Below are 24693 nucleotides of genomic sequence, written 5' to 3'. Positions count from 1 at the left end.
AAATCACAGGTTGACGAACTTACTTTTCTTTCTTTCTTTCTTTCCTTCTTTCTCTTCATCTTTATCTTTCTCTCTTTCTCTCTTTTTCTTTCTCATTTTGTCCTTCCGTTCACTCTTCTTCTTCTTCTTCTTCTTCGTCTTCTTATTCTTATTCTTATTCTTCTTCATCATCTTATATTCTTTGTCTATCTCCTTTTATTAAAAAAAAAAAAAAAAAAAAAAAACTAACAAATCTTTTGGCGAACAAAAAAGAAGATAAAGGGGAAGAGAAGAAGAGAAGAAGAAAGAGAAGAAGAAGAAGAAGAAGAAGAAGGTGGTGGTGGTGGTGGTGTCCTAAGTCAAGGTCATTGATTCCTGTTCGAATATATTTCATCGTTGGAGCTCCGCAGATGGGAGTTAGGTTGGCTGGACCCGACGGGGTGGTGAAAATCTTCACGAGAAGAATTAGACACGAGGAAGAAGGATCTAAGAAAGGATACGTTGTTCGAGTATCAATAACGCTTATAGTAGTACCGTTGGTAATACTTTTAGCGTTTCTCGATCCTCGTTAGCGTCCACCCTCTCAATCCTCATACCACCGAGCTTATTCTAGCTCACCTTTCTCGCTCCTGATTCGGTCGCGAAAACTCGATCAAGCTGGAATTGATGGAGTTGGAGAACATCGTGGCCAACACTGTTTACCTCAAAGCGAGAGAAGGTAAGAATTTACTTTGCTTTTTATTTTTTTTTTTCTTAACCCTACCATATATACCATATATTGTGCAATGTATTTTTATTCTTTATTTATTAATAATATAAAAAAATATTCTATAGAATAGATATATATATATATATATTATTTATTATTATATATATAATATATATATATATATATATAAAATATATATAAAATATCTATATATAAAATAAATAATATAATAATTTATAATATATTATATTAATTTATAATATATTATATATATATATAATTTATAATATATAATAATAGAATAATTTGTAATATATTATTTAGATTTCATTCGAGATCAATTTTTTAGTTAAGAAATGTTTCTTTTTTTTGTTTTTTTTTTTTTCAACGATATTATACGTATTCTCTTTTTTATTACATTTATTATTGATCAGTCAAATGATTATGTTTTTCTGCGTGTGTGTGTATTTATATATGTATATAATTTTTCGTTAAAACAAAGTTATATTAACTTAATTTAAAACGAATTGTTATTGAAACTTCATTTCATTTCGAAAAATATAAATGAAAAAGTTTTAATAAAGCCCTTTATACAAATTTAAATAGAAATAAAACAAAAGCTAATAATAACGCGCCTTTAACAATTACATTTCGAACAATTAAAATCAACGCGATTTAATTCTATATAATATCATTCTTCTCGTTTGCACTAATTTTGATTGGTCCAATTAATATAATGATTATCTTTTTCTTTTCGAAATGCATTCGAAAATGCATGTAAAATTGTTCGTTTAAAATCTAATTTCGTTGATAAACGAATTTATTCGTTATAAAAAATATCGTACGAATGACGTTGTTTTTTTTTTTCTTTTTTTTTTTCTACAAAGTAATCGATAATTCAAAATAATATTACTGACAATTCACGAACGAGGAAGTAAACGTATGAAACGTTTTCGTATTCATAATACGATGGACGTTAACGATTTAACGAAATTTGCAGGACAAGTTTATTAACGGCAGAAACGATGAATCGATCGATCCGTTGCATTTATTGTCACGCAAATGCAATCTCTTCGTTTTCAAATTTTCGATATGAGTTATCTGACATACGAATAAATGATTTGAAATATCATTGAAATATATATATATATTCTCATTTTTCGATCGATTTGATTGAAAATTATTTCACAATTTGCAAAACGTTCGAACACAATATCAAAAAGGTGTTTGTAATTATTTAAAAGAAATGATAAAAATGTTTGACGAAGACAAATTTTCTTCTTAGAATTTCGTTGGATCGTGTTAAATTAAAATCATGTAAAAAATAGAATTTAGGTGAATATTATTTATACTCTTATCATTATTATCGTATATTATTCGTAGACTTAACACATCGATTTAGGAAATAGTCCAAACTAATCAGATTTGCGTATTATTGGCTAGCGAGAAATCGATAATTTGCGATTTAACGTTCGTCGAGATTTATGATGGATTTTCATACATCTCTCTCTCTCTCTCTCTCGTTCCTACATTTACATATCCATCTTCGTTCTCGTGGCGTGTTCATTTATCCGTGGAATTTCATTCGAAAGGACTACGAGTTCGAGTTTTCGATGCATTGTGAACACACCACCACCGCCAACTCGATCTTTCATAAATCGATACAATCCTTTACGTTTTCTTTTTCACCCATGAAATTTCTTTTAAAAAAAGAAATATTTCCATCTTGAAATCCGAGATTCTTTTTTGTCGTATTAACAAAGAAATTCTTTTTTATAACAATAAATGGAATGATCGTATATTTGGTATAATATAATTTACGGTATATTAATATACTGTATTATTATAATATAAGTATAATTTTAATAAATATATTATACTTGTATTTTAGGAAACATTAATATCTCTTAGCATAAATAATAAATATTTAAATAATTCATTTTGTATGATAAAAGTATAAAATATGTTTTTAAGTTTTATAAAGTATTAACAAATTAATTAAAAATATATAATATTTTAATGACAATGTTATTAATTAGATGATAGAAAAGGGCTCGAGTTTACGTTAATTGAAACAATACTTTTTCTATCCTTTTTTTGTCTCTCTACTAAATCTGACTGAGTAATAGAAAAAGTTTAATAATTGTTTCACGTGTTGCTTCATTTTATTTTACTTATTCATAGTTAAAATACGTAAAGTGCAGGAAAACTTTGGCCCACGGTCCGTTGTCAAGAAAATTCGAGTATTCAAGTAATAGATAATAGCGTACCGGAAGAGAGAATGTCCTTTGGGAATAACTTCAACTTGGAAACTTAACCTTTCCAAGAATAAAAGAGGCAAGGTTGGATGGTAAGGGTAAAGAAAGTTGAAACTATTTTATAAGTAGGAAATGGGAAAGTAGTAAAGAAGTAAGAAATAAACGAACTCAAAGTAAAAAGATGCCGTTTTATATTGGAAAAAAAAAAAAAGAAAGAAAGAGGAAGAAACAATTTTGTATCTTTTACATCTTTTAAATATCTATCTTGAATAAGATATTATATAACGAATTGATTCTCTACATTTTTTTCTTTTTATTAATTAATAAATATTTTCTTCGCTGAACATTATTGTCGTTTAAAAAAACAAATTACAAAATTAGTATTAATTATTTGTTATTAACGGTGATAATAAATATATATATATAATACTTTAAATAAAGTTACGTGATTCTCGAAGCGTAGAAGAAAAAAGGGACAGGTAGAGGAGGATGAAGATAGTGTTAGGATAAAGTTGGTAGTGGTATGGTATACCTTGTAGTTCTATCTTGCAATTAAAGCGATTTACGAAGCGAACGTGAAGAATCTTTCACCCACAAAGAAGCAACCCAAGTCCTTGCCATTTCGCAGCATCTAACACGTGTGGAATAAACCCCTACTAAGGAAATGCCAGAGAAATATCTTTCTCTTTCTCGAGACGTATTGAAACTCTTATAGAGATATTGCATTGGCTATGAAAATAACGTTTTCTTTTTTTTTTGTTTTTCTTTTTTGTTTTTTTTTTCCTCTCTAAAAGAACCCTTCGTAATCTATTTCCTCGTCACGATCGTAAAACCTGCCAGAGGCTAGAATCTATTCTCTTTCTAAACTAACTAACTAAATGATATTTGAAAGTTATTTTAGAAATAGGTATACTGAAAATAACTTTCACAATGAGTTTAGGATGATCAAAAGAATTCTTGTCATTATTAATATAATATTTGTGTTATATAAATTTTAGAAGAATTCTGTTAAAGAAGAAATTGAATATCTTCGAACCGATGCAACATCTTCTCTTTTATTGTTTTCGATTTATTTCTAAAATTGAAAATTTGTTATCGATTTCAATTAACTTTCTTTCCTGTATCGAGTTATTAATCGTATGATCATTAAAAAAAAAAAAAAGGAAATATCAAATTTACACATAGAAAAGTATCTTATTAAAAGGATAACCTTTTTTTTATTATTATTTTCTTCTCTTTATCGATAACTCGATTCATTTCCGAAGTTTACTTTTGCATTGTAAAAATAAATTAATGTTAAATCGATTCCTCGCGTATCTTCTGCCATTGTAATATTTAAAGTCTCGCATTATCTTCACAGTTAAAAGTTCACAATCTAAAAAGGTTAAAGATATCGCATTCATATGAATAAATACGTTGCACCATTAAAATTTATTCGGTAGATATGTAAATTTAAATATTTAACAGTAATAATTAAAAGAGGAAGATATAAACGAAAAATATAAATAAATTAATATTAATATTATTATAATATATATTATCGTACGATTAAATATAAAAACTAAACGGAAATTTCAATAATATTTTATTACATAACTCTTCCTTATGTTAATAATAAAAAATAAAAAAAAAAACCAAAAGTTTTACAATTCTCGTAAAAAAACAATTTCCCTTTGAAAAAATTCCCTAATATTGATTTTATCCAAAATATTCTACTTCTTACGTTTGAAATTTTATTGACATTACATCGAACGATACGTTTTTTTATGATAAATAGAATTAATTAAAAAAATAGCAAAAATCGTATAACATTTTATTGGTTTTAACGAACGAATGGATTTTTGTTTTCTTGGCGGTCAACGATTGAAAAAAAAAAAAAGAAAACGAAAGAATGGTAAAAAATAAAAATGAAAAGGATATAATGACGACAATTAAGATTATAAAGTTAAGTCGTTGAAGAATACAAGGAACACAACTCGCGTGTTCGTGAAAAGTAGGTAAATGGGTTCGCGTGAGATACTCCAACGACGTCAATGGTCTTGTAATCACATTGCCTTGGTACACTGTATAAATACGAGAGTGAAGCTTGGCCCGAGAATCGCATTAAGAATCGCTTGTAAATTATGTAAGAACGCAGAACCATTCGAGTAATAAGTTAATTATTCCTTTCGTTGTTTAAAACCTTATTTCGCGTTGATAATTCGTCGTCTTAATGTTAATCGTCATCCTTATCGTTGACATCATTCAAAAATAGTCGACACGATTTTATCGAATATTTCATTTTAATCGTTAATCCTGTTACTTCATTTCGAATTAAATTTCAATTGACAAAATTATTCACGATTTTTCATTCATAAATACATATTATATAATACGGTTAGTTGATTATTTATAAGTTCTCGTAAATTTATAAATTTAAAATAAAAAAGAAAAAATATTTCTCACTCGAACGTATTAATGTTTTAAAAGTAAATCTGTTTATATTAAATAATACATTTTTGTTAACCGAGTTAGATGTTACCCACTTCATTTATATCTCTAATCATAACTATCTGTTAATATATATATTCTATATACCATCCTATCATATAACTTATATCATATTCTGTAGCCTATGTTATCCTATGTATTATATATTTATATCTTATCTCATATCCTATCCTATCGTATCCTACCAAGTCCTATCTTATAAATAAGTAATAGCTATAAATAAAATATGTCTACGTGTTTTTGTGTGTACGTGTATTTTATATAAAATTATATTTAAAAATAGTTTCTCCGATCTAATTTTGATTATTAATATATATTTATTAAAATATTAATAAATAAAATATTTTAAAATAGTGTTTAAATAAAAATTATTCATGAAAAATTAGTTCAAATCGTTAGGTTAGATCTATTTTTTTTTCTTTTTTTAAAAAGAAACCTAAACGCGTACTTTCAAACGATTTTTTTCTTTTTTTTTTGCGAACTCGTAAACTCGTCAAGTCAGCGTGTTTGCATATTTCATTGCAACGTAAAAACAACAAGGAGCTTTGATATTAAACTTCGTTCAAGAATGCTTTCCACTTATACGAGTTCCAACGAGATTGATATTTAAAAATGTACACAAAATATAATCCATCATTTATATTAATTCGGATCTATCTAATTTCTATATTCGAGTAATAAAATTCGCTTTATCAAAAATTCTTTCTTTCAAAAATTTATATAAAATTCATTTTAATCGTACAATTTGTGTGTTCCAAACGAATTAATCATCGATCATCATCAGTCGCGTATATAAAACGAGTAGATTTCATTTTCGTGAAAATTGAAAAAGCTTGGGAGAAGGGTGGGGGTGGGTTGGATTAAAGTAAAGCTAGGACAAGAGAATTTCAACCCTCTAAATCTCACATTTGTTTCTTCAATTACGAATACGAGAAAAAGAAAAGGGTCGTTCTCTATCAAATTTTTTTTTCCTTTTTCTTCTATTTTTTTGGCGTGCTGTTGTTGACCCTTTTAATCCTTTTTCGTAAGATTTTTTTTCTTTTTCTTCTTCTTCTTCTTCTTCCTCCTCCTCCTATTTCTATTTTTAACGCGTAACTACTTATTATTATTTTCTTTTTCTCTTTTCTCCCATTTTGTCGTTCTTATTTCTTCGAAAATGAGGACAAGAGTCTTCAGGGAGGAATTTGAGTGTTCGGTCAATAAATTTCTTTCTTTATATATATATATATACATATAATTATATATTATATATTCTTTTTGAATGTTTTAAAAAAAAATTCAAAGATGTCGTATAATTATAATTATTATTAATATTTCATACATAGCGTAGAATATAATTTGTTTAAAGATTACAATTGCACGTAATTTCGTCTATTCTCTGGGAATGTTTTTTTTTAATATATCATATTATTAAAAAAATATAAATAAAATGATAAAAATACGTGATATTTCGTAACGCTTCTATGAGAAAGTCTTTTGATTCCCCAAGACTCTGAAACGTATACTTTATTGCACGTAATTCGTCTATTCTCTGGGAATGTGTTTTTTTAATATATCATATTATTAAAAAAAATAAATAAATAAAATGATAAAAATTACGTGATATTTCGTAACGCTTCTATGAGAAAGTCTTTTGATTCCCCAAGACTCTGAAGCGTATACTTTGGGAATTACTATACCAATACATTATATATAAATTATATATCAACAATTTTTCATATTTAAATATTTCTTATTTAAACGCTAAACGAAAAGATTAAAATAATAATATTCATTCATTTAAATTATTAATATAATAAATTATAATTAATATAATAATATATAAATTCATTCATTTTATATACGAAATGAAATTTCTATTAATTCGAATATAAGATTCAAAGTGTTGAACGTATCGAAGAGTATCGATCTAAATGTTTTAGTTAAATAACTAATCTTTTAAATAAAACTAATCATCGTAAGTGAGTTTTCGTGAGTGCATGAGTTAAAAAGAGAAAGAAAGAAAGAAAGAAAGAAAGAAAGAAAGAAAAAAAGAATAGAACAAGTAATAAAGAAGAAGTAAAAAATCAATAAATGTCGTGGTCGCCGTTCTGTCGCCTCTACAAGAAAGAAAGAAAGGGAAGAAAGAAATGGATAGAAAGAAAGAAATAAATGTCTCTTTGGGTACGTCTCGTGTTGCATTTAAAATGAATCGAACGAGACACGTCGCTCGAGCGAAAAAGATACAGTACTTGCGACAGAAGAAAAATGAATGCCCGTGGAAAAGAAATAGCGAAAAGTTTTAATGAAACGTGTAGTATACGCGTACCCATCCATACACTCATACGTTTGTATGTGTACGTATTCAAGATGTCCCGGAAAGTTTCTGCTTTAACATTAAAAATAATAATAAAATTATCTATGTCATATATAGGCTGAAAAAGAGAGGGAGAGAGAGAGAGAGAGAGAGAGATATTTGTACTTTGTCTTTGCCTTTCTCGTTATTATTCATTTTTTACTCTCATAATATCTAATTTCTATTTTCTTTTAATATTACACTTTGTCCTTCTTTATCATTATTTTTTTTTTCTTTTATTACATTTTTATGAGCAATAGAAAGACATATAATAGAATAATGTCAACGTTTGTTACAAGAAATAACAATTTCGTTGGTAATTGATGTTAAGACTCGAAATTTAAGTGACAAATGTTTCGAGAAATTGTACGAACATTGTGTTCTTGATTTACGTTTTCTCCTTAAAGTTTAGCTTTTAAATTCAATTCTAAATTTCTTTCTTTCTTCTTTCTCTCTTTCTCTCTTTTATCTTAAAAGTTTGTAATCAAAATCTTTTTCTTCTTCTTCTTCTTCTTTTACTTCTTTTATTTAAGAAAGTATCTAGAAAATCTTGAAAATCTAGTCGAGAAAATCTAGATCGAACAACGTATCTATTTATATGTATAGTATAATATATATATATATGTGTGTTGTGTGTGTGTATGAATGTATATGCTGTTTATGCATCTATATTACTTCGTTTGATATTACACGCATACACCTACATATACGTACACGCACGTAACTTCAAGTTAGAATCGATAAAATCTCTCTACGTCATCAATGCGATTTCTATAGAACGTGCTCAATTTGAAATCGAAAATCAGTTAAGTTATATGCGTGTGTGTATGTGTTGGTACGTATATCGAGGAATTTTTCACTCGGAATCTTTTTTTACACTCTAATCGAATGCTTTTGACTAAAATTCAAATTGTTTTATTAAATATTTCATATAACGTTAAATATTCTAATTTATATATATTTTTTTTTATTTAGATTATTACGATTAGATAAAAATTATTAAATGTCGTATTTGGGAGGAAGTATTAATATTAAATTTTGAGATATATAATTTATTTATTTATTTATATATTATTAGTATTATTATTATTATTATTTAAAAAATAATTATATCGATTTTTTAAAGATGTTTGGAAATAGAATGAAAATATATATGTCATAACTTGACTCATTCATTTTCTAATTTAATCTAACGTGAACATACCTTTTCACAGTTTACTCGGCCATTTAGATTAATTGCAAAGATAGACGAACTTACGTTAATACGTACACAGAAACTTATATGCATTAGTATGAATTTCCAAGTCACGAGAAGATTCGTCATTAATTTTTTAATAATTTTTCTAACGAGTCAACAAAATATACAGTCTAGGTAATCCAATTTTTCTTGGTGATTTAAATAATTAATTATTATTTTTCAATTCTTTTTTATATTTGTGCATCATCTAATATAACTTTTGATATATTTTATATTAAATATTAAATGTAATTACCTGTATAATATATGATTAATCGTCGGATAAAAATTTTTTTCAAGAAACTCCGTATAGTAAAATAATTCAGGAAGTCTTTACATTATTATATATATATATTTATGTTGATGAGATAGAGCTTTTCAAAGACAAACTTTGATCAGCTTCTTTATCAAATATTGGATTACGAGCTTTACTTCGTCGTCGTTGTAATAAAATTCTTCTATAAGAAGAAATTTAACGTAAATTAATTTATATAACGATTATATGTAGATAATTATATTTTTTTCTTTTAAACAATTTTTTAAACTGTACAAAAGTGAAAAAGAAAGAAAAAATATCCAAAAGAAATTAATAATAAGAATCAAATGTTAAATCGCGAATTAGATTTCTAAAAAAATTTCTAAAAAAATTAAGATATAAGAAAATATTGATGACTATTACATATCGAATAAAACGATTTTAATATTCAACTTTACTTTATATATTGATTTTACAAAATTAATAAAATAAAAAAAGAAAGTAAAGAAGAAGAAGAAGAAAAAGAAATGAAAGACTATTTACCGATTCAAATGTACTAGCAAAATCTACGGAACTATTATTTTATTATTAAATATTATTAATATTATATTAAATATTACTTTGTGCGGTACATTTTAATGGTTCAATTCATTGATATAACGTTATACTATTTGTCCAACGCTATTTCCACTCTGCACTAATTACAAAACAAGTAATTACGGTCTTCCCAGATGAGACCCCGTGGCACGCCTCAACCACCACCATTGAAGTTTCACAAACGTCAATACTATTCCGATTAGTTTGTCGATTATTATAGTTATCTGTTATTATAACGTTCGATTCTAAGACCTTTATAACATGAATTGACATTTATTCGAATAATCTCTGGGATAATAATATTTCGTATTAATTACTTATTTAAAACTTTCAAATAAGATTTTATCCTTTTTTTTATTTTACACGTGTTCTTATTTTCTTCTTCTCTCCTTTGGTTTATTAATAATTTATATGTCTATTTTCTCCTTTTTTTTTTCTAATAATTAATTTCATTTCGAAAAATAGATACCTCATTTTTATCATTTATACGTTTTACTCCGAACCTATTTCGTTTTTGATAATGAATTAGTTATTATTGTTAGTTTATTTTGTATTTATTCTTTCATATTAATTCGTCGTTTCTCTTTCTTTTTCTATATTTTAAGGTGGTGGTGACAGCAACAAAGGGAAGAGTAAGAAATGGCGGAAGATACTTCAGTTCCCACACATTTCCCAGTGCATCGGCCTAAAAGATAAATTAGGTATGTCTAATGTTTTATTCTCCATATGTTTTTATTTTTATTTTTATTTTTTTCGATCAAAAACTAATCAGTATTAAATTCTATTTAAAAGTAGATTTATTTGTGTCAAGAAAAGAAAAAATCTACGAGTAGTATATTCGTTCCTGAGAAATTTTCGTTTTGTCGAAGTAGAACACACTGCGTTTCACTTTTTTTTCTTTCTCTTTCTCTCCTCTTTACATTTGATAAAATATTCTTCCCCTCTTTCATCGATGCCTCTCTTGGTTAATCAACGTGTGACCCCTCGTTGACCTCGACCTGAGATTATTGAATCTTTACGACCCCCTTCTCCCCCTCTCTCCACAGACGTACTTCGCGAAGTATCATTAAAATTATTTGCTTTAAAAAATCAAGATAAGATTAAAATAACAATAAAGATATCAAAAGAAAAAAAAAAACACAGAACTTACAATTAAATATATTCTTCGAAGATTTTTATTTATAGATCAGTAGAAATATTAATTGGTAATATATTTATTCTTTAGATCGATCATATGATTTTATTTTTGATTTAATGGAATATAGTTTTAATACGAAAAAAAAAATGTTTAAATTATATATATATATGCACCGATAATAATTTTATTTCAAAAAAATTGGTTAACGTCATCGTCACGTCAAATATTATATATAAAAATCGATAAAGTTTAATAACATTATTCAAATCAGTTTGAAAGTTTTCTCTTGAAATTTTTCACATATTCGTTTATTATCATCGCGTTGAATAATTTACTTTTATTTATAAATTTTTCTAATATGCACGTGTATGCACATAGTGCATACAAACACATGAATAAATAAATACCAAATTTTTATCTAATTAGATATATTTATAATGATTATACTTCTATATCTTTCTCATTGAATCGTAGTATTTCACGCGTGGAAAATTTAGTTTGCATGTCTGTTTTCTTTTTTTTTTTTTTTTTATATAAATTTCTCTTCAACGAAATCGAACATGAAATTGCAATAATTGTTCACGTTGAAAGTTTCTTCCTAGTTGTTACATACTACGGCTGTTAACGCTCGATAACTTTAAATGAAATTCTAAACATGTGATTTTCTTTCACGCATGAAACTTTTTAAAAAAAAATACTTTACTACAAATCGATAATACTTAATTATTGTTATTCGAATACGAATCATTTATATAAATAAATATGAATCTTGATTATATTATATTCATAAATGATAATATGAATTTTAATAGGAATCTAGAAACTATACTTTCACACCAAAAAATTAATATAAAATAAATCAATTATTGTTCTTCGAACATTTGCTTGTTTTTCTTTCTCTTATATCTTGTTTTTTTTTTTAATTATTATATAGATATTAGGTACGGGTATGTGGTGGATCAACAACCAATCGGAAGACTTCTCTTCAGGCAATATTGCCAAGATAAGAAACCGGCCTATCACCGATACAATCTTTTCCTGGATTCAATCGAAAAATACGAGATCGAGATGGACGAAAATCGGATGGAATTAGCCAAGGAATTGTTCGAACAATATCTTAAAAGGGAAGGTTCTGAGGTCGTAGATATTTTGAACGATTCTTTAATATCCCAATGCGAGGAAAGATTGTGCTCGGGTGGAAAGGAATTGTTCGTTGAGATCGCACAAACGGTGAAAAATTTTCTAGCTGGTGAACCATTTTCAGCCTTTCAAACCAGTATCTATTTTTACAGGTACAATTTCAAAGATTACATGCATTTTCTCTCTTTCCCCAAAACACAATTTAAATCATTGAATAATCTTCTTCGTGTTCATTAAAAAAAAATATTGAAACGTGCATTAAATTAGGGGGTGATAGTTGTTTGATCAAAAAATATGTAACTCTGTGGAAACTATACTAATTAGATGAAAAACTAACAACTACCCTAATATAAGTATAGATTTACAGTATAAAAATTGAGCAAATAATAATGGGGGAAAAAGGATTATTATATATATATATGTATAACGATAAATTAACAAGATATATATTTAAAGATGATTAGATGGTAGCTGAAGATGGTTTATAATTTTAGGTATCTCCAATGGAAATGGTTGGAAGCACAACCGGTAACTTACAAGACGTTCCGTATGTATAGAGTCCTTGGTAAAGGTGGTTTTGGTGAAGTATGTGCTTGCCAGGTCAGAGCAACGGGTAAAATGTATGCCTGTAAGAAACTCGAGAAGAAAAGGATAAAGAAGAGAAAGGGAGAAGCAATGGTACTGATTGAAAAGAATATACTACAGAAGATCAACTCTAAGTTTGTAGTTTCGTTAGCTTATGCATACGAAACGAAGGATGCTTTATGCCTGGTATTGACCATTATGAATGGGGGTGATTTAAAGTTTCACATATACAATATGGGTGGTGAACCTGGTTTTGATATTAATCGGGCTAGATTTTATGCCGCCGAAGTGGTATGCGGTTTGGAACATTTGCATCTTCAAGGTATTGTCTATAGAGACTGCAAACCGGAGAATATTTTACTCGATGATCATGGCCACGTTAGGATATCTGACCTTGGATTAGCCGTTGAGATTACCGAGGGTGATATGGTACGTGGTAGAGTTGGAACTGTTGGTTACATGGCACCCGAAGTAATCGATAACGAGAAATATACATTTTCACCTGACTGGTTCAGTTTCGGTTGTCTTCTTTACGAAATGATAGAAGGTCAAGCACCTTTCAGAGCTAGAAAAGAAAAAGTTAAACGCGAGGAGGTCGACAGAAGAGTTAAGGAAGATCAAGAAAGGTATTCATCCAAATTCACCGAGGAAGCTAAAGGCCTTTGCCAACAGTTACTCAAAAAGAGTCCGAAAAACAGATTGGGCTGTAAGTGCGGCAGGCACGGGGCGAAGGAGGTCAAACTTCATAGTTTCTTTCAGTGCTTGAACTGGAAAAGGGTCGAGGCTGGTATGTGGGAACCGCCATTTGTGCCGGATGTGAGTAGGTGTCGTGATAGATTGTCTTTCTCTCTCTCTCTCTCTCTCTCTCTCTCTCTCACTATCACTATCTCTATCTTTATTTCTACTCTTACATCTTCAATATTCCTTGTATATTTTATATCTTTTTTTCTTTTCTTTTCTTTTTCTATCAATTTTATATAATCAACCGAATAAATCGATATTTCTTATATAATTTTATTATTTATATTTTTTATATATAATTTTATTAAATGTTCTTTTTTCTTTTTCTCTAATAAATAATCCTATTTCAGCCTCACGCTGTATATGCTAAAGACGTCCTAGACATCGAGCAATTCTCCACAGTGAAAGGTGTTAATCTCGATGCGACAGACGACACCTTTTACAGTAAATTTAACACGGGAAGCGTATCCATTCCTTGGCAAAATGAGGTAAGTCTCGTAAAACAGTTCAAACAATGTATACTCATACACACACACACACGCGCGTATATATATATACTAAGTGTATTGTTCTTTTACGATATCGAGACTGATTAATATAAGAAAGTTGTGTTGAAAGAAGAAGAAGAGACTCTTACGGTTGATTACCTTTGACCTTTATCAATAAAAATGCCAAACCTTTGACTCTCCTACATTTAACTAACGACACATCATAAAGAACATTTGTGTTAGTATTCATTGGTCGTAGGGAAAAAGTCCAAAAGTCTTTATCATTGATAAATTTTTATTCTTGCAGATGATAGAGACTGAGTGTTTTAAGGAACTCAATGTACTAGGTCCTAACAACACGCCTACTCCAGACTTATTGATAAATTATCCACCACAGAACAACGAGAACAGAGGCTGTTTTCCATTCCGTAGAAAGGTAAATAACATAAAATGATAATAATAATAATAATAATATTAATCATTCGTTCATTTAATTTCCATATTTGGATTCTAACTATAATTTTCACAATGACTCGGATAGTAGACAAAGAATTTTGTACTAATCAAAAAACACAATCTTAATAATTAATACAAAAAAAGAAAAAAAAAAAGAAATATATCAAGCGACAAAGCACCGTTTTCCATCATCAATCCTAATAATTAATTAAATTGATTAATTTAGAAAAAAGAAAAAAGTAATTTGTATAATCAATTATGTAAATAATTAAACAAAAAATATATAGTGTTCTTATGATAATATTGCATTATTTTCCTCGCCATTAATGTCGAGCGATTAAATTAATTAATAAATGATATTATTATAATTATTATTATTATTATTATTATTATTATTATTATTTAGGAGAAGCAGAGTGCACGTACAAAGGAGATACCGTTATCCGAGTGCCATTTGTTGGAGCTGTCTCAAAGTCAGAGCTCCGAGATGTCGGTCAGCTGACTCAGGATTAACGCATGTAGCGTGAATCAATCGGCATCACCTTCTTATCGTTGTCGTCGTGGTCGAAGACGACGTACTTCGAGATGTTGTCCAAAGCTTCTCTGAATAAGAGATTCAAGGATAAGGATAAGGAAAGGGAGATGAGTTCTATCTCTCCTTTTAAAAGAAGAACAAGAACAAGAAGAAGAATATATACTTTTAACAAAATACCTCTCTTCGTTCAATGGAAGAGAAATTTCTGAGGTCCTTGACGGAAGGATTAAAAACCCTCCCCCTCAAAAAAAACAACTCTTATTAGAAAAGAAATGAAAAAAAAAAAAAAACACGAGAAAACAATTTTTGTGTCTCCAATCAAACAAATGTGTCCGTTCAAAATCGTTCCTGATCGTTTTTGTTTTATTTTAAATGAATTTTGTTTTGTCTTAAGCATTTATCGAATAATTACTAAAATCAGCATTTATCAGAATTATTTGTACACTTATTAAATAGTTAAATGGATGAAAAAAAAAGAGAAAGCGAGAGAGTGGGACGGAACGAATTTATACGTGTGTATACGTGTACAATTTGTATTCGATCAGAATCACGGAATACTTCCATGTTTATTATCACGTCCTATCAACTACTGAACTGAGAGAATATTTCGATATAAATATATACATATACGTATACATATATAAATATTAGAATTTAAATTCGATGAAAAAAAAAAAATCTAGAGGATAAATTTATTCCTCTGATTAAACTTATGTTACCGAACGAATAATTACTTTCAGTAATAATAAAAAAAATAAAAATTAATGAAAAATAAAAGTAAGAAAAAGAAACGTATATACTTTGTATTTGAACTGAAGAAATATTTTAATATATGTATATGTATATGTATATGTATTTATAAGAGGATTAAATTAGACACGATTGAAAAGTGAAAGTATATCTACGAAGAGCTCAAAGACATCAATTCGGAAGATCATTTTCTTATTTATGGCAACTGCCAATTCTAACGTGTTAATTATTCGCCGTATAAATTATTAAGAATGAAGGAAAGGCGTCAACGTTTAATTTCTTATCTACTCTAACACGTTGTTATCAAACACGTCAACATTATCTCTTTTCCTTTCTTCTTTTACTTTTTTTTTTATTTAATTAAATTTATTTTAAATTTCTTTACTATATACACTACATACTAAAAGTTTGGATACACGTACTCGTATATGAAATATCATTAAATTATTGGAAATTATGTTTCTTAAATACTTTATTTTATTATATATATATATAGAAATATTTGCTTAGCATAAGTAAAAATTAAATTAAAAATATTGACTATAGTAGAAAAATTTGATAAAGCATTATTAAATGTGTCCAAACGTTTCGCTTTTTAACAAATATGGAACCAATAGCTTGTACATAAATGTAATGCAAATGCAGTATGTGTTACCAAACTTAGCAGTGTATATATATTTATATATGTATTTCATATTCGCTGGAATTGATTGATTTTATTGACGTATTTTTATGATTGAACACAAAAAAAAACAGAACTCTTTATAATGATCTAAATCGATGTCCTACTCATAAATGCACACATAACGCACATATTACAAATTTTAGGCATACACCGAACGTTCTCATATTTCGATATACATAAATATATTACAAGAAGAAGAATAGGAAAATAATAATAATATTAATAATAATATAAATTAACGTTACCTCGTCGAGGTTCGTACACGGTGTATATAAATATAATATTATAACAGCGATTAATTTAATCATTATCATCGTGGTTTCTAATGATAATTTGAAAATGTTATGATAAAAAGATGATGAGGAAAACATCATTTATTTTTTGGTCGTTGTTCTTCTCGTTGTTCTCTCGCAAAAAAAAAAATCAATGCCGGAATTGACATTAATCAAAAGGCATGTGTATTTCCCTCGCCCAATCGTTCGATGTGTCTGTGACGTGTCACAAACATTTATATATACATATATATTATATATATATATTCTGAAAAAAAAAACATTAGATATTAGTATTAGAATTAGAGAATAATAATTTCGTTCGTAATGAAACATTTTCCACAAAGTTTCGTATAGAAAGAAAGTTAATCGTTGATATGATGACGCACGCACATGATACATGCTTTAAAAGAAAAAAAAAAAACAATAAATTGTTTTTTATTTTCCTTTTTTTTTAATTTTTTTTTATTACCGATAAGAGAAAAGAAAATAACGGACAAATGAATGAGCCGTCGCACATAATATTGTTGTCTCCTCCTCCCTTATTCTTCTCAGTTTTTATACAAACATGTTGAAAATATTTATATTTATGTATGTATGCATGTATGTTTGTATGCATGTATGAATGTATGTACGTAGGTCTGTATGTCTGTATGTATTATCGACACTTTTTCAAAAAATTCGTCTCAATTCAATATGTCTGCCGTGTAATTATTATCGCGTTTTAAATTTAATTATAAAAGAAGAAGAAAAAACATTCGTGTCTCTCCTATGCGGAAGAATCAGAGGAAGAAAAAAAAATTAGCAAAAAGAAAAAAAAAGAAAATCGTAAACGACCTAAAATATTAATAATAATAATATTAATAATAATAATAATAAGAATAATAATAAGAATAATAATAATATAAATAATTAAAATTTATTCTTAATCATACGCGTCATCGATTACATACACTCATACCTTCGAACGTAAACCCCACTCGAAACGTCCCCAATGAAAAATGATCGAATTAAAACAAAACCGGTCTAAAAACAACCTTTTTTTTTTATACATTAAACGAGAGAAGGGATAGAAAAGTACAAAATCGTCCCTAAATAATTTCTTGTTTCTCAATTAGCGTTTCGTGATGGGTAAACGACGCGATCATATCTAATGATTATAATAATAATAATAAAATAATAAATAATAATAATATTAATATTAATATTAATAATAAAAATAAGGAAAGGGCTATAAACGTGCGAGTCACAAGAATAAACATTTTGTCGTTCGTACAAAATGTGTGTTAGCGAAAAATTTTCATCGTTCGATTTGCCGCAACGAGCTCGGATTAAAAAAGAAAAATATTATTTCAAATTTTGAATCTCCCAAAAAGGAAAATAAATAAATAAATTATCGAGAATATGTGTACTCGTCAACTCCGAGTTTGTTTAGGCACTGATAAAGAAGTATTACGTCGTAAGATTATTCAAAATACGGTTCGCGGGGTGTGTTTGAATCTCACGATATTTAAAAAACGCAATTGAATAATAAGAGTAAATAAATAAAAAGAAAAATAGGATCGAATATATAAATAGCGAATATTATCGTTGTTTTAAATCGGTCAATTCGATCGAAAGTGAAAAAAAAAGCGAATGTTTTGTTTAACTTTATATATATATATATCTTTTCTGTTCTCTAACTTATTTTATTTCCATTTTTTGTACGTTTGTTCTATTTTATCAACAATCGTTAAGATACTCGGAAAAAAAAATAGGTAAAAACTGCAGTACCGACTGAGATTTAAATGAAAGTTCGAAGAATGAAACAACCATTACTAATGTAAAACTTGCTAATATCATTTATAATAGTGAAGAAATACTTATAAAAATCATTCCATATTTTTTTTTTTTTAATTATACGTCTACATTACGACTGATATGTTTTTTTTTTCTTTTTATATATAAATTCTAATCTCACAAAATATGTACATGAAAGGATGGCTAATTAAATGTAAATTCACAATTTTTGATTTTTCCACGATTCCCTCTTGAATGAAAAAAAATTATATATATTTTGTTTTTCTCGAGAAAGAAAGATAGAAAGAAATGGTGATGATGATGAAGTTCGAAATACGAAAAAAAGAATGTGGTTATATATGATATATGTATATATATATAACCACACAAATATTTTTATTACGTACCTCTCAAGTCATGCCTATGTGCCAGCTTTGTTTCTCGAGTTATCAGTGAACTCGTGTGTGTTCAAATGATCCATATCGATATTCTCATGCATGACAAAACATCAGTATAAATATATACATACATATATATACATATAACGAGCGCAATTCTGTATAAATAAATAAATCATTCTGTGTACGCGTCCAGTTAAATTAAACTAGGTAGATATCCAATGACAAAGAACGGAAAAATATCTTCTTTATAAATATATATATGCTTCGTGTTCACATAACATAGATCAATCCTGCTTAGTATCGGAAACCTCCATTTTTCGTAAAAAAAGAAAAAATAAAATAATTGAAATATAATTAAAATTAAATCATAAAGTTGGTTTTGGTATAATAAAAAGTTAATACACATACGTGAAAGTTATCCTTTGTACATGGGGCAAAACTAATTATTAATAATAATAATAATAATAATAATATTGATCATGTGTTAAAAAACAAAAATAATATCGTTACAGTAATAATTATCTAATTAATTAATTGGTAATGTAGGGATCTACCATAAATATGCGCCATTTGTAAAGAGGAGAAAATACGTTTAGAGAAGTTATTCTAATCTCTGCGAAAAGTTAAAAGGGGGAGAGAAAGAAGAGAGAGAAGAAAGAAAAACAAATAAAAAAAATAGATAAGGAAATACTACGGCGTCGTTATTTTTAATTTTAGAGTTTCTCAAAAGAAGTTTATTATTAAATTAAATTAAATATTTTTAGCTCTCTCTTTTTTAAAAGGGTCGTATAATACTCATTGAATCATAAACGCAAGGTTCGATCTATTTTAAATAAATTCAATATAATTATAATATTATAATAATAATTAATTTTGAACGAAAAGAAAATAATGCGAGTATTTTCGAAAAAACAAAGGATTGGATTAAATAAACCGAATGAAAGTTTTGTTGTATCAGACCTACATTTCAATCGATGAATATTTGAAAAAAAAAAAAGACTCGAAACTTCCGGCCATCGTCTCTTCGAATACTTTCGCAATTTTGACGATACTAATGCGATTGATAATCAATCAAGCCGATACGAGTTAAACGAAATCTCTTTTCTTTTTTTTCTTCAAACAAATCAAAGATATTTTTGCAAATATTTCTTTTTCCTAAAAAGAAAAATTGTTACGAATTGTTTCATTGGATTTATCTGCTTCTTATTTTCTTTTTAAATAATCATCGTTAGCTTACTTTTTTTTTTATTTGTTCCTTGTTTCGATCACGTTTTTATATAAATAAAAAACCAAATAATAATCGGGGAAAAAAGATAGTACGTAATGAAGGAAAACGAAAAGAAGGCAGACGTACGTTTTTGTTCCTGACGATCTTAGAAGCCAAATAAAACTCCTCCATTTTTGTAATGTCTATATGTCTAACGTATGTAATACAAAACCGCCCTGGTTTGGAGAAAAATTTAACAAATATTATAAATATATGATACATATATACATACATATATATATATATGTATGTATGTATATGTATCCTGTATATAAGTTATAAATATTGTGTATCATCTATTTATAACTTATATGTTTATACATGCAAAAATATAGATACCTATATAATCACATATTTGTCAATTTTATTCCAGACCTATCTGTTTATTATAAAATTATTTTTCAATTATTTATATATTATTAATAAACTTCTTAAGCAAAAAAAAAAATCCCTCTCCTTATCCATATATTTTTTGTTCTTATCTCGTCCGAAACAATTATCCCCGATAATTTATAAAAAACAATAAAAATATAGACCTATAAATCATTAAATATTTACAAAAATAATACATAAATGTCATGGTTTAAAGATTCATAATTTTCTAAGCTTTGATTAAAAATTATTTCTAGGTTCATAATTTTAAAATCTGAAGAAATAAAATCCTTTTTTTAAATAATAATGAATTTCTAAAATCAGCTTTACAATATTTGGACCAACCTGTATGTAAAAAAGTGAAATAAAAAATGCTCCTTCTTTATACAATATAATATATTGTCACAGTTCGCTTATCTTATGAGTATGCTTTGTTTTATTTAATTGTATTATTTCTCTCTCTCTCTCTCTCTCTCTCACTCTTATTCTCTGTTTCTCTCATCATCATCATCATTATCATACTAATCATAATAATCATCATAATAATAGTCATCATTGGATCCTAAGCTATCTTATATCGTATAATTAATCTCAGATGTATCCTGCAGGACACACTTGCAGGATTTTCTTGTACGCATCATACACACAACATGCCGAAGATTATCTTCGTCAAAATGAAAAAAAAAAAAAAAAAAAAGAAAACATTAAAAACTAATAATAAAAAATAATAAAATAATAATAAAATATAAAAATGAATGTACATTTCTTGTTCGATATACGTTTTTTTACTGAATGAAACTGATATACGAATTATTAGAAAAATCTTCATTTTCTTCTGTTTCCAACATATGTTCGCATTGTTTACGTATACATACATACATATATATATATATTTTTTTTTTTATATATGTTTGTTTATTAAATTGTTTAGTTCTCCGATTAGTTTAATCGACGATCTTTATTGTCAAGTACATCAGAATGCCTACCATTAAAATAGATTAGAAAAATATTTCCGAAGTTTTAAATTGTCGTATAACACGATCACTGAATTATAAATATTTCGTTTATTAAATTAAATAAATAAAGAATATAGATTATTTTTTTTTTAAAGAATAATTTACCACTATTATTTTATTTCTTTCTTGAAAATCATCGACCATTGGTAATCAGAAATTTTATCGAATTATTTTTCGTTACGTTGTTAAGAACAATGTTTTTCTTATTGTTCGAAATATGTAATTAACGAAAAAAAAAATAAAACGGTAGACACTCTGATAATGATTGATGATATTTAGTGATACTCGGATTCTGATGTGATGCACCGTAAAATATAGCATAGATAAAAACTATCATTAAAAGATCATTAATATTTTTTCTGCCACCTTTTTTTCCTCTTTTTTTTTATTATTAATAATACCGATCTGTGATTCATCCTTCGTTCGTCCTCTAAATATCCGTTTTAAGAACTCATTATTTAAATATTATTACTTACAAATTAACATATTTTAATAGGAATGCTGTAAAACGTCTTTGACAAGAAAGACAATGAGTAAGTTTGTAAAAAATAATTAAAAATAATCATTTTCAAACTAACCTTTCCACAATCACAACCTAATTTTTTACGTTAATATATTGTTTGTTTAAATATTTGTATATAATATCGAGAAAAAAAAAAGAGAAATGTTTTAAACCTAAAAATATAAACGAAATCTTGTCGAACGAATAAGAAAATATCATTGATGCTATAATATCTGAAGTAATAATTAATATAAAATATAAATATGATAAATAAATCTAAAATCTATATATATAGATATATTATTATATATAATCTAAAATTAATAGATTAAAAATAATTCGTGTTATCGAGTTATCGACTTAAAAGTTACAATTAAAAAATAAAGGAATGGATCTCGTTGGTCTTAATTTACTCTAATAAGAAAAAAAATAATTCTTAAAGATGAATTATTAAATTAATTAATTACTTATGAAGTCTACGTCGTTGGGTTACGCTTTAAAAATAATAAAATAAAAAAAAACATAAAGTTAAAAGGACGAATCGCCGAGGATTTATTTTTCTCTAACATAAGAAAAAAAAAAAAAAGAAATGAAATTAACAAAGTCGCATAAAGCCAACTTTAGAAAATATACGTCTCGTTGTGTTGGGTTGGTTTGTGTATATAAAAAAATAAAAAACAAAAAAGAATTAAAATTTAAATTAAAAATAAAAAATAAAATGATTTGGTCCTAGAACAACAGCGGATGATTTTATAAAGATATGTTGTCTCGTCGAAAAATTCGCGAATATTTTTGATCTGGCAAGAGTTGTGCGATCCTAATCGATCGAGAAACGCTCGCATTCTTAATCATTAATTCAAAATGAGAACGAAAAATAACTCCTTTCTCTCTGACGTATGTGAAATTATTATCTTCGTAAAATGAATTACAATGAATTACGAGACTACAATATTACAACGAGAAGCATGTCAACGAGCAGAACTTTTGTATACATATGCATGTATTATTTACATGTACATGTATACATAAAAGCATGATTTTTATTATTACTGGTAAAAGCTCACAAACACACCTTAATAATTTCACCCGAGAGAAAGGAGCTTTCTTCGAGGAAACATGTCGCAAAAATATTCCTAGATTCTTGTGTTTTATTTTTTTTTCTTTTTTTTTTTTTAATGAATTATTTAAAATAGTGATTTTTTCCTTTTTTTTCTTGTTTCTTTTCTTTCTTTTCAAGGATGAAATTGCTGAGTATTCGAAACAGTGAATATGATACAATTACATATATACTTAACGATTAAATTTCTTTTTTTTTGTTTTCTTTTTATAAACCTATAATTATATATTATTTCAATCGAAAATTTTTCCTTTTTCCCGAAGCATCTTGAAAAGTTTTGTGCCTCGACGAAAACAATAAAACACCCTTCTTTTTTTATCCTTTTTTAACAATAAAAGTTTGTTGTTAGATCGAAAAAACGTTTTTTCTGAATATATGTTTGGTTCAAAACTTTTCAACTCATTCACCTACATTGTATGATATATCAAAACACATGATTATTTTTTTCTAAAATATATCAACTGAGAATTATCGAAAATAATAAATATATAAATATAGTAAAATATAAAATATGATCGTAATCACGCGTTATAAATGGTGCTGCGAATGGTATACTCATACATATAGAATAATTTCGTAAGATTTATGTACATGAACGTGAAAAACAATCATTCGAATAATTTCGTAAAATCGTTCGTAACGTAAAAAAAAAAAAAAAGAAAATCAATCGACATTTTCGAGACCCTAATTAAAATCCCTGATATTTATCGGAATAGAATAAAAACAAATTGAAAAAAAAAATAAAAACGACTAATAATTAAACATTAAACAAAATTCAAGAGAAGATAAAATCGACAAAGATCATAAGCGATATATATACGATAGAAGATAAATTAATTAATGAAATAATCATCAATCAATCGATTATAATTAAACGTTAAAACTCATGTTTCTTTTTTTTTTTCAACATCCGTGGCAGTAAAATTACAATATATATATATATTTATATTCATCGTAAAACTATAATGCAACGTTGACTCGCGCCGGATAACGCAGGCCAACGCGTAACAAGCCAATCATCGATTTGAATTTGCCGCCATTTTGTTTTCATACGGGGGAAAAAGTTATATTATCCAGCAAAAAATTCAAATCGATGGAAAGACGCAACATTATTTCGTCGTCGTGACTCGTAACTATCATCGAGCATTATCGATCGGGAAATGTGTGTATCATTATTTCAATAATTATTATATATTTTGTTCAGTGTTATTTAGTTCTGGCATTTTTGTTTTATGTTTTTTTTTTTAGGCCAAAGTTTATTTTTCTTTTTTTCTCCTCTCATCGATTCTTGTCGAATGAAGCAAAAAAAAAAAATTAAAAAATAAAAGATAAAGAACATTCGTTGGAATGTTACTTAAAAAAACAAAAATGATTAACTTACAATATTATAGTTCTTCTTGGTAGGCGAAATGTATTATGTCTTATAAAAAAAAAAACGAGTAAAAATAATAAAATAAAATTAAAATATTAAAATATGGAATTAAATGGATGAGGAAATTAAAGGAAGACAGGAATTTAAGGGATCGGGTTAATAGTGTCCTACTTCAATATGGCTGCCTCTTGTCCTAGGACACTCCTAATTCCTAAT

General features: G+C 27.0%; 1 protein-coding gene and 1 long non-coding RNA gene across 2 annotated transcripts; one reads left to right on the top strand and one right to left on the bottom strand.

The window, feature by feature from the left end:
• Window positions 1-304: 304 nt before the first annotated feature.
• LOC122526475 (G protein-coupled receptor kinase 2) lies at window positions 305-15716 on the top strand. The gene is made up of 7 exons (XM_043649901.1): window positions 305-697; window positions 10467-10562; window positions 11934-12291; window positions 12634-13540; window positions 13816-13953; window positions 14261-14389; window positions 14816-15716. Exons 1-7 carry the CDS (start codon window positions 646-648, stop codon window positions 14909-14911), a joined length of 1776 nt encoding a protein of 591 aa, XP_043505836.1. The 5' UTR covers window positions 305-645; the 3' UTR covers window positions 14912-15716.
• Window positions 15717-16459: 743 nt separating this feature from the next.
• LOC122526479 lies at window positions 16460-18922 on the bottom strand. The gene is made up of 2 exons (XR_006306075.1): window positions 18838-18922; window positions 16460-16919 (listed from the first exon to the last, which is right to left on the bottom strand). It is a non-coding gene; the product is annotated as an uncharacterized LOC122526479 (long non-coding RNA).
• Window positions 18923-24693: the final 5771 nt, after the last annotated feature.

This window comes from Polistes fuscatus, unplaced genomic scaffold, assembly GCF_010416935.1.
Source record: "Polistes fuscatus isolate 324 unplaced genomic scaffold, CU_Pfus_HIC Scaffold11, whole genome shotgun sequence".
In the NCBI taxonomy this organism is placed as follows: Eukaryota; Metazoa; Arthropoda; class Insecta; order Hymenoptera; family Vespidae; genus Polistes; species Polistes fuscatus.
Note: the sequence above shows the minus strand (reverse complement) of the source record. Positions and strands in the feature narration are given on the sequence as shown.

What these genes read in the sequence shown, in the direction of transcription:
- LOC122526475 (XM_043649901.1), top strand. Translation starts at nt 646, where the DNA reads ATGGAGTTGGAGAACATCGTGGCCAACACTGTTTACCTCAAAGCGAGA. An exon ending in ACCAGTATCTATTTTTACAG is followed by an intron (nt 12,292 to 12,633) that starts GTACAATTTCAA and finishes TTATAATTTTAG; the next exon opens with GTATCTCCAATGGAAATGGT. An exon ending in GTTTTCCATTCCGTAGAAAG is followed by an intron (nt 14,390 to 14,815) that starts GTAAATAACATA and finishes ATTATTATTTAG; the next exon opens with GAGAAGCAGAGTGCACGTAC.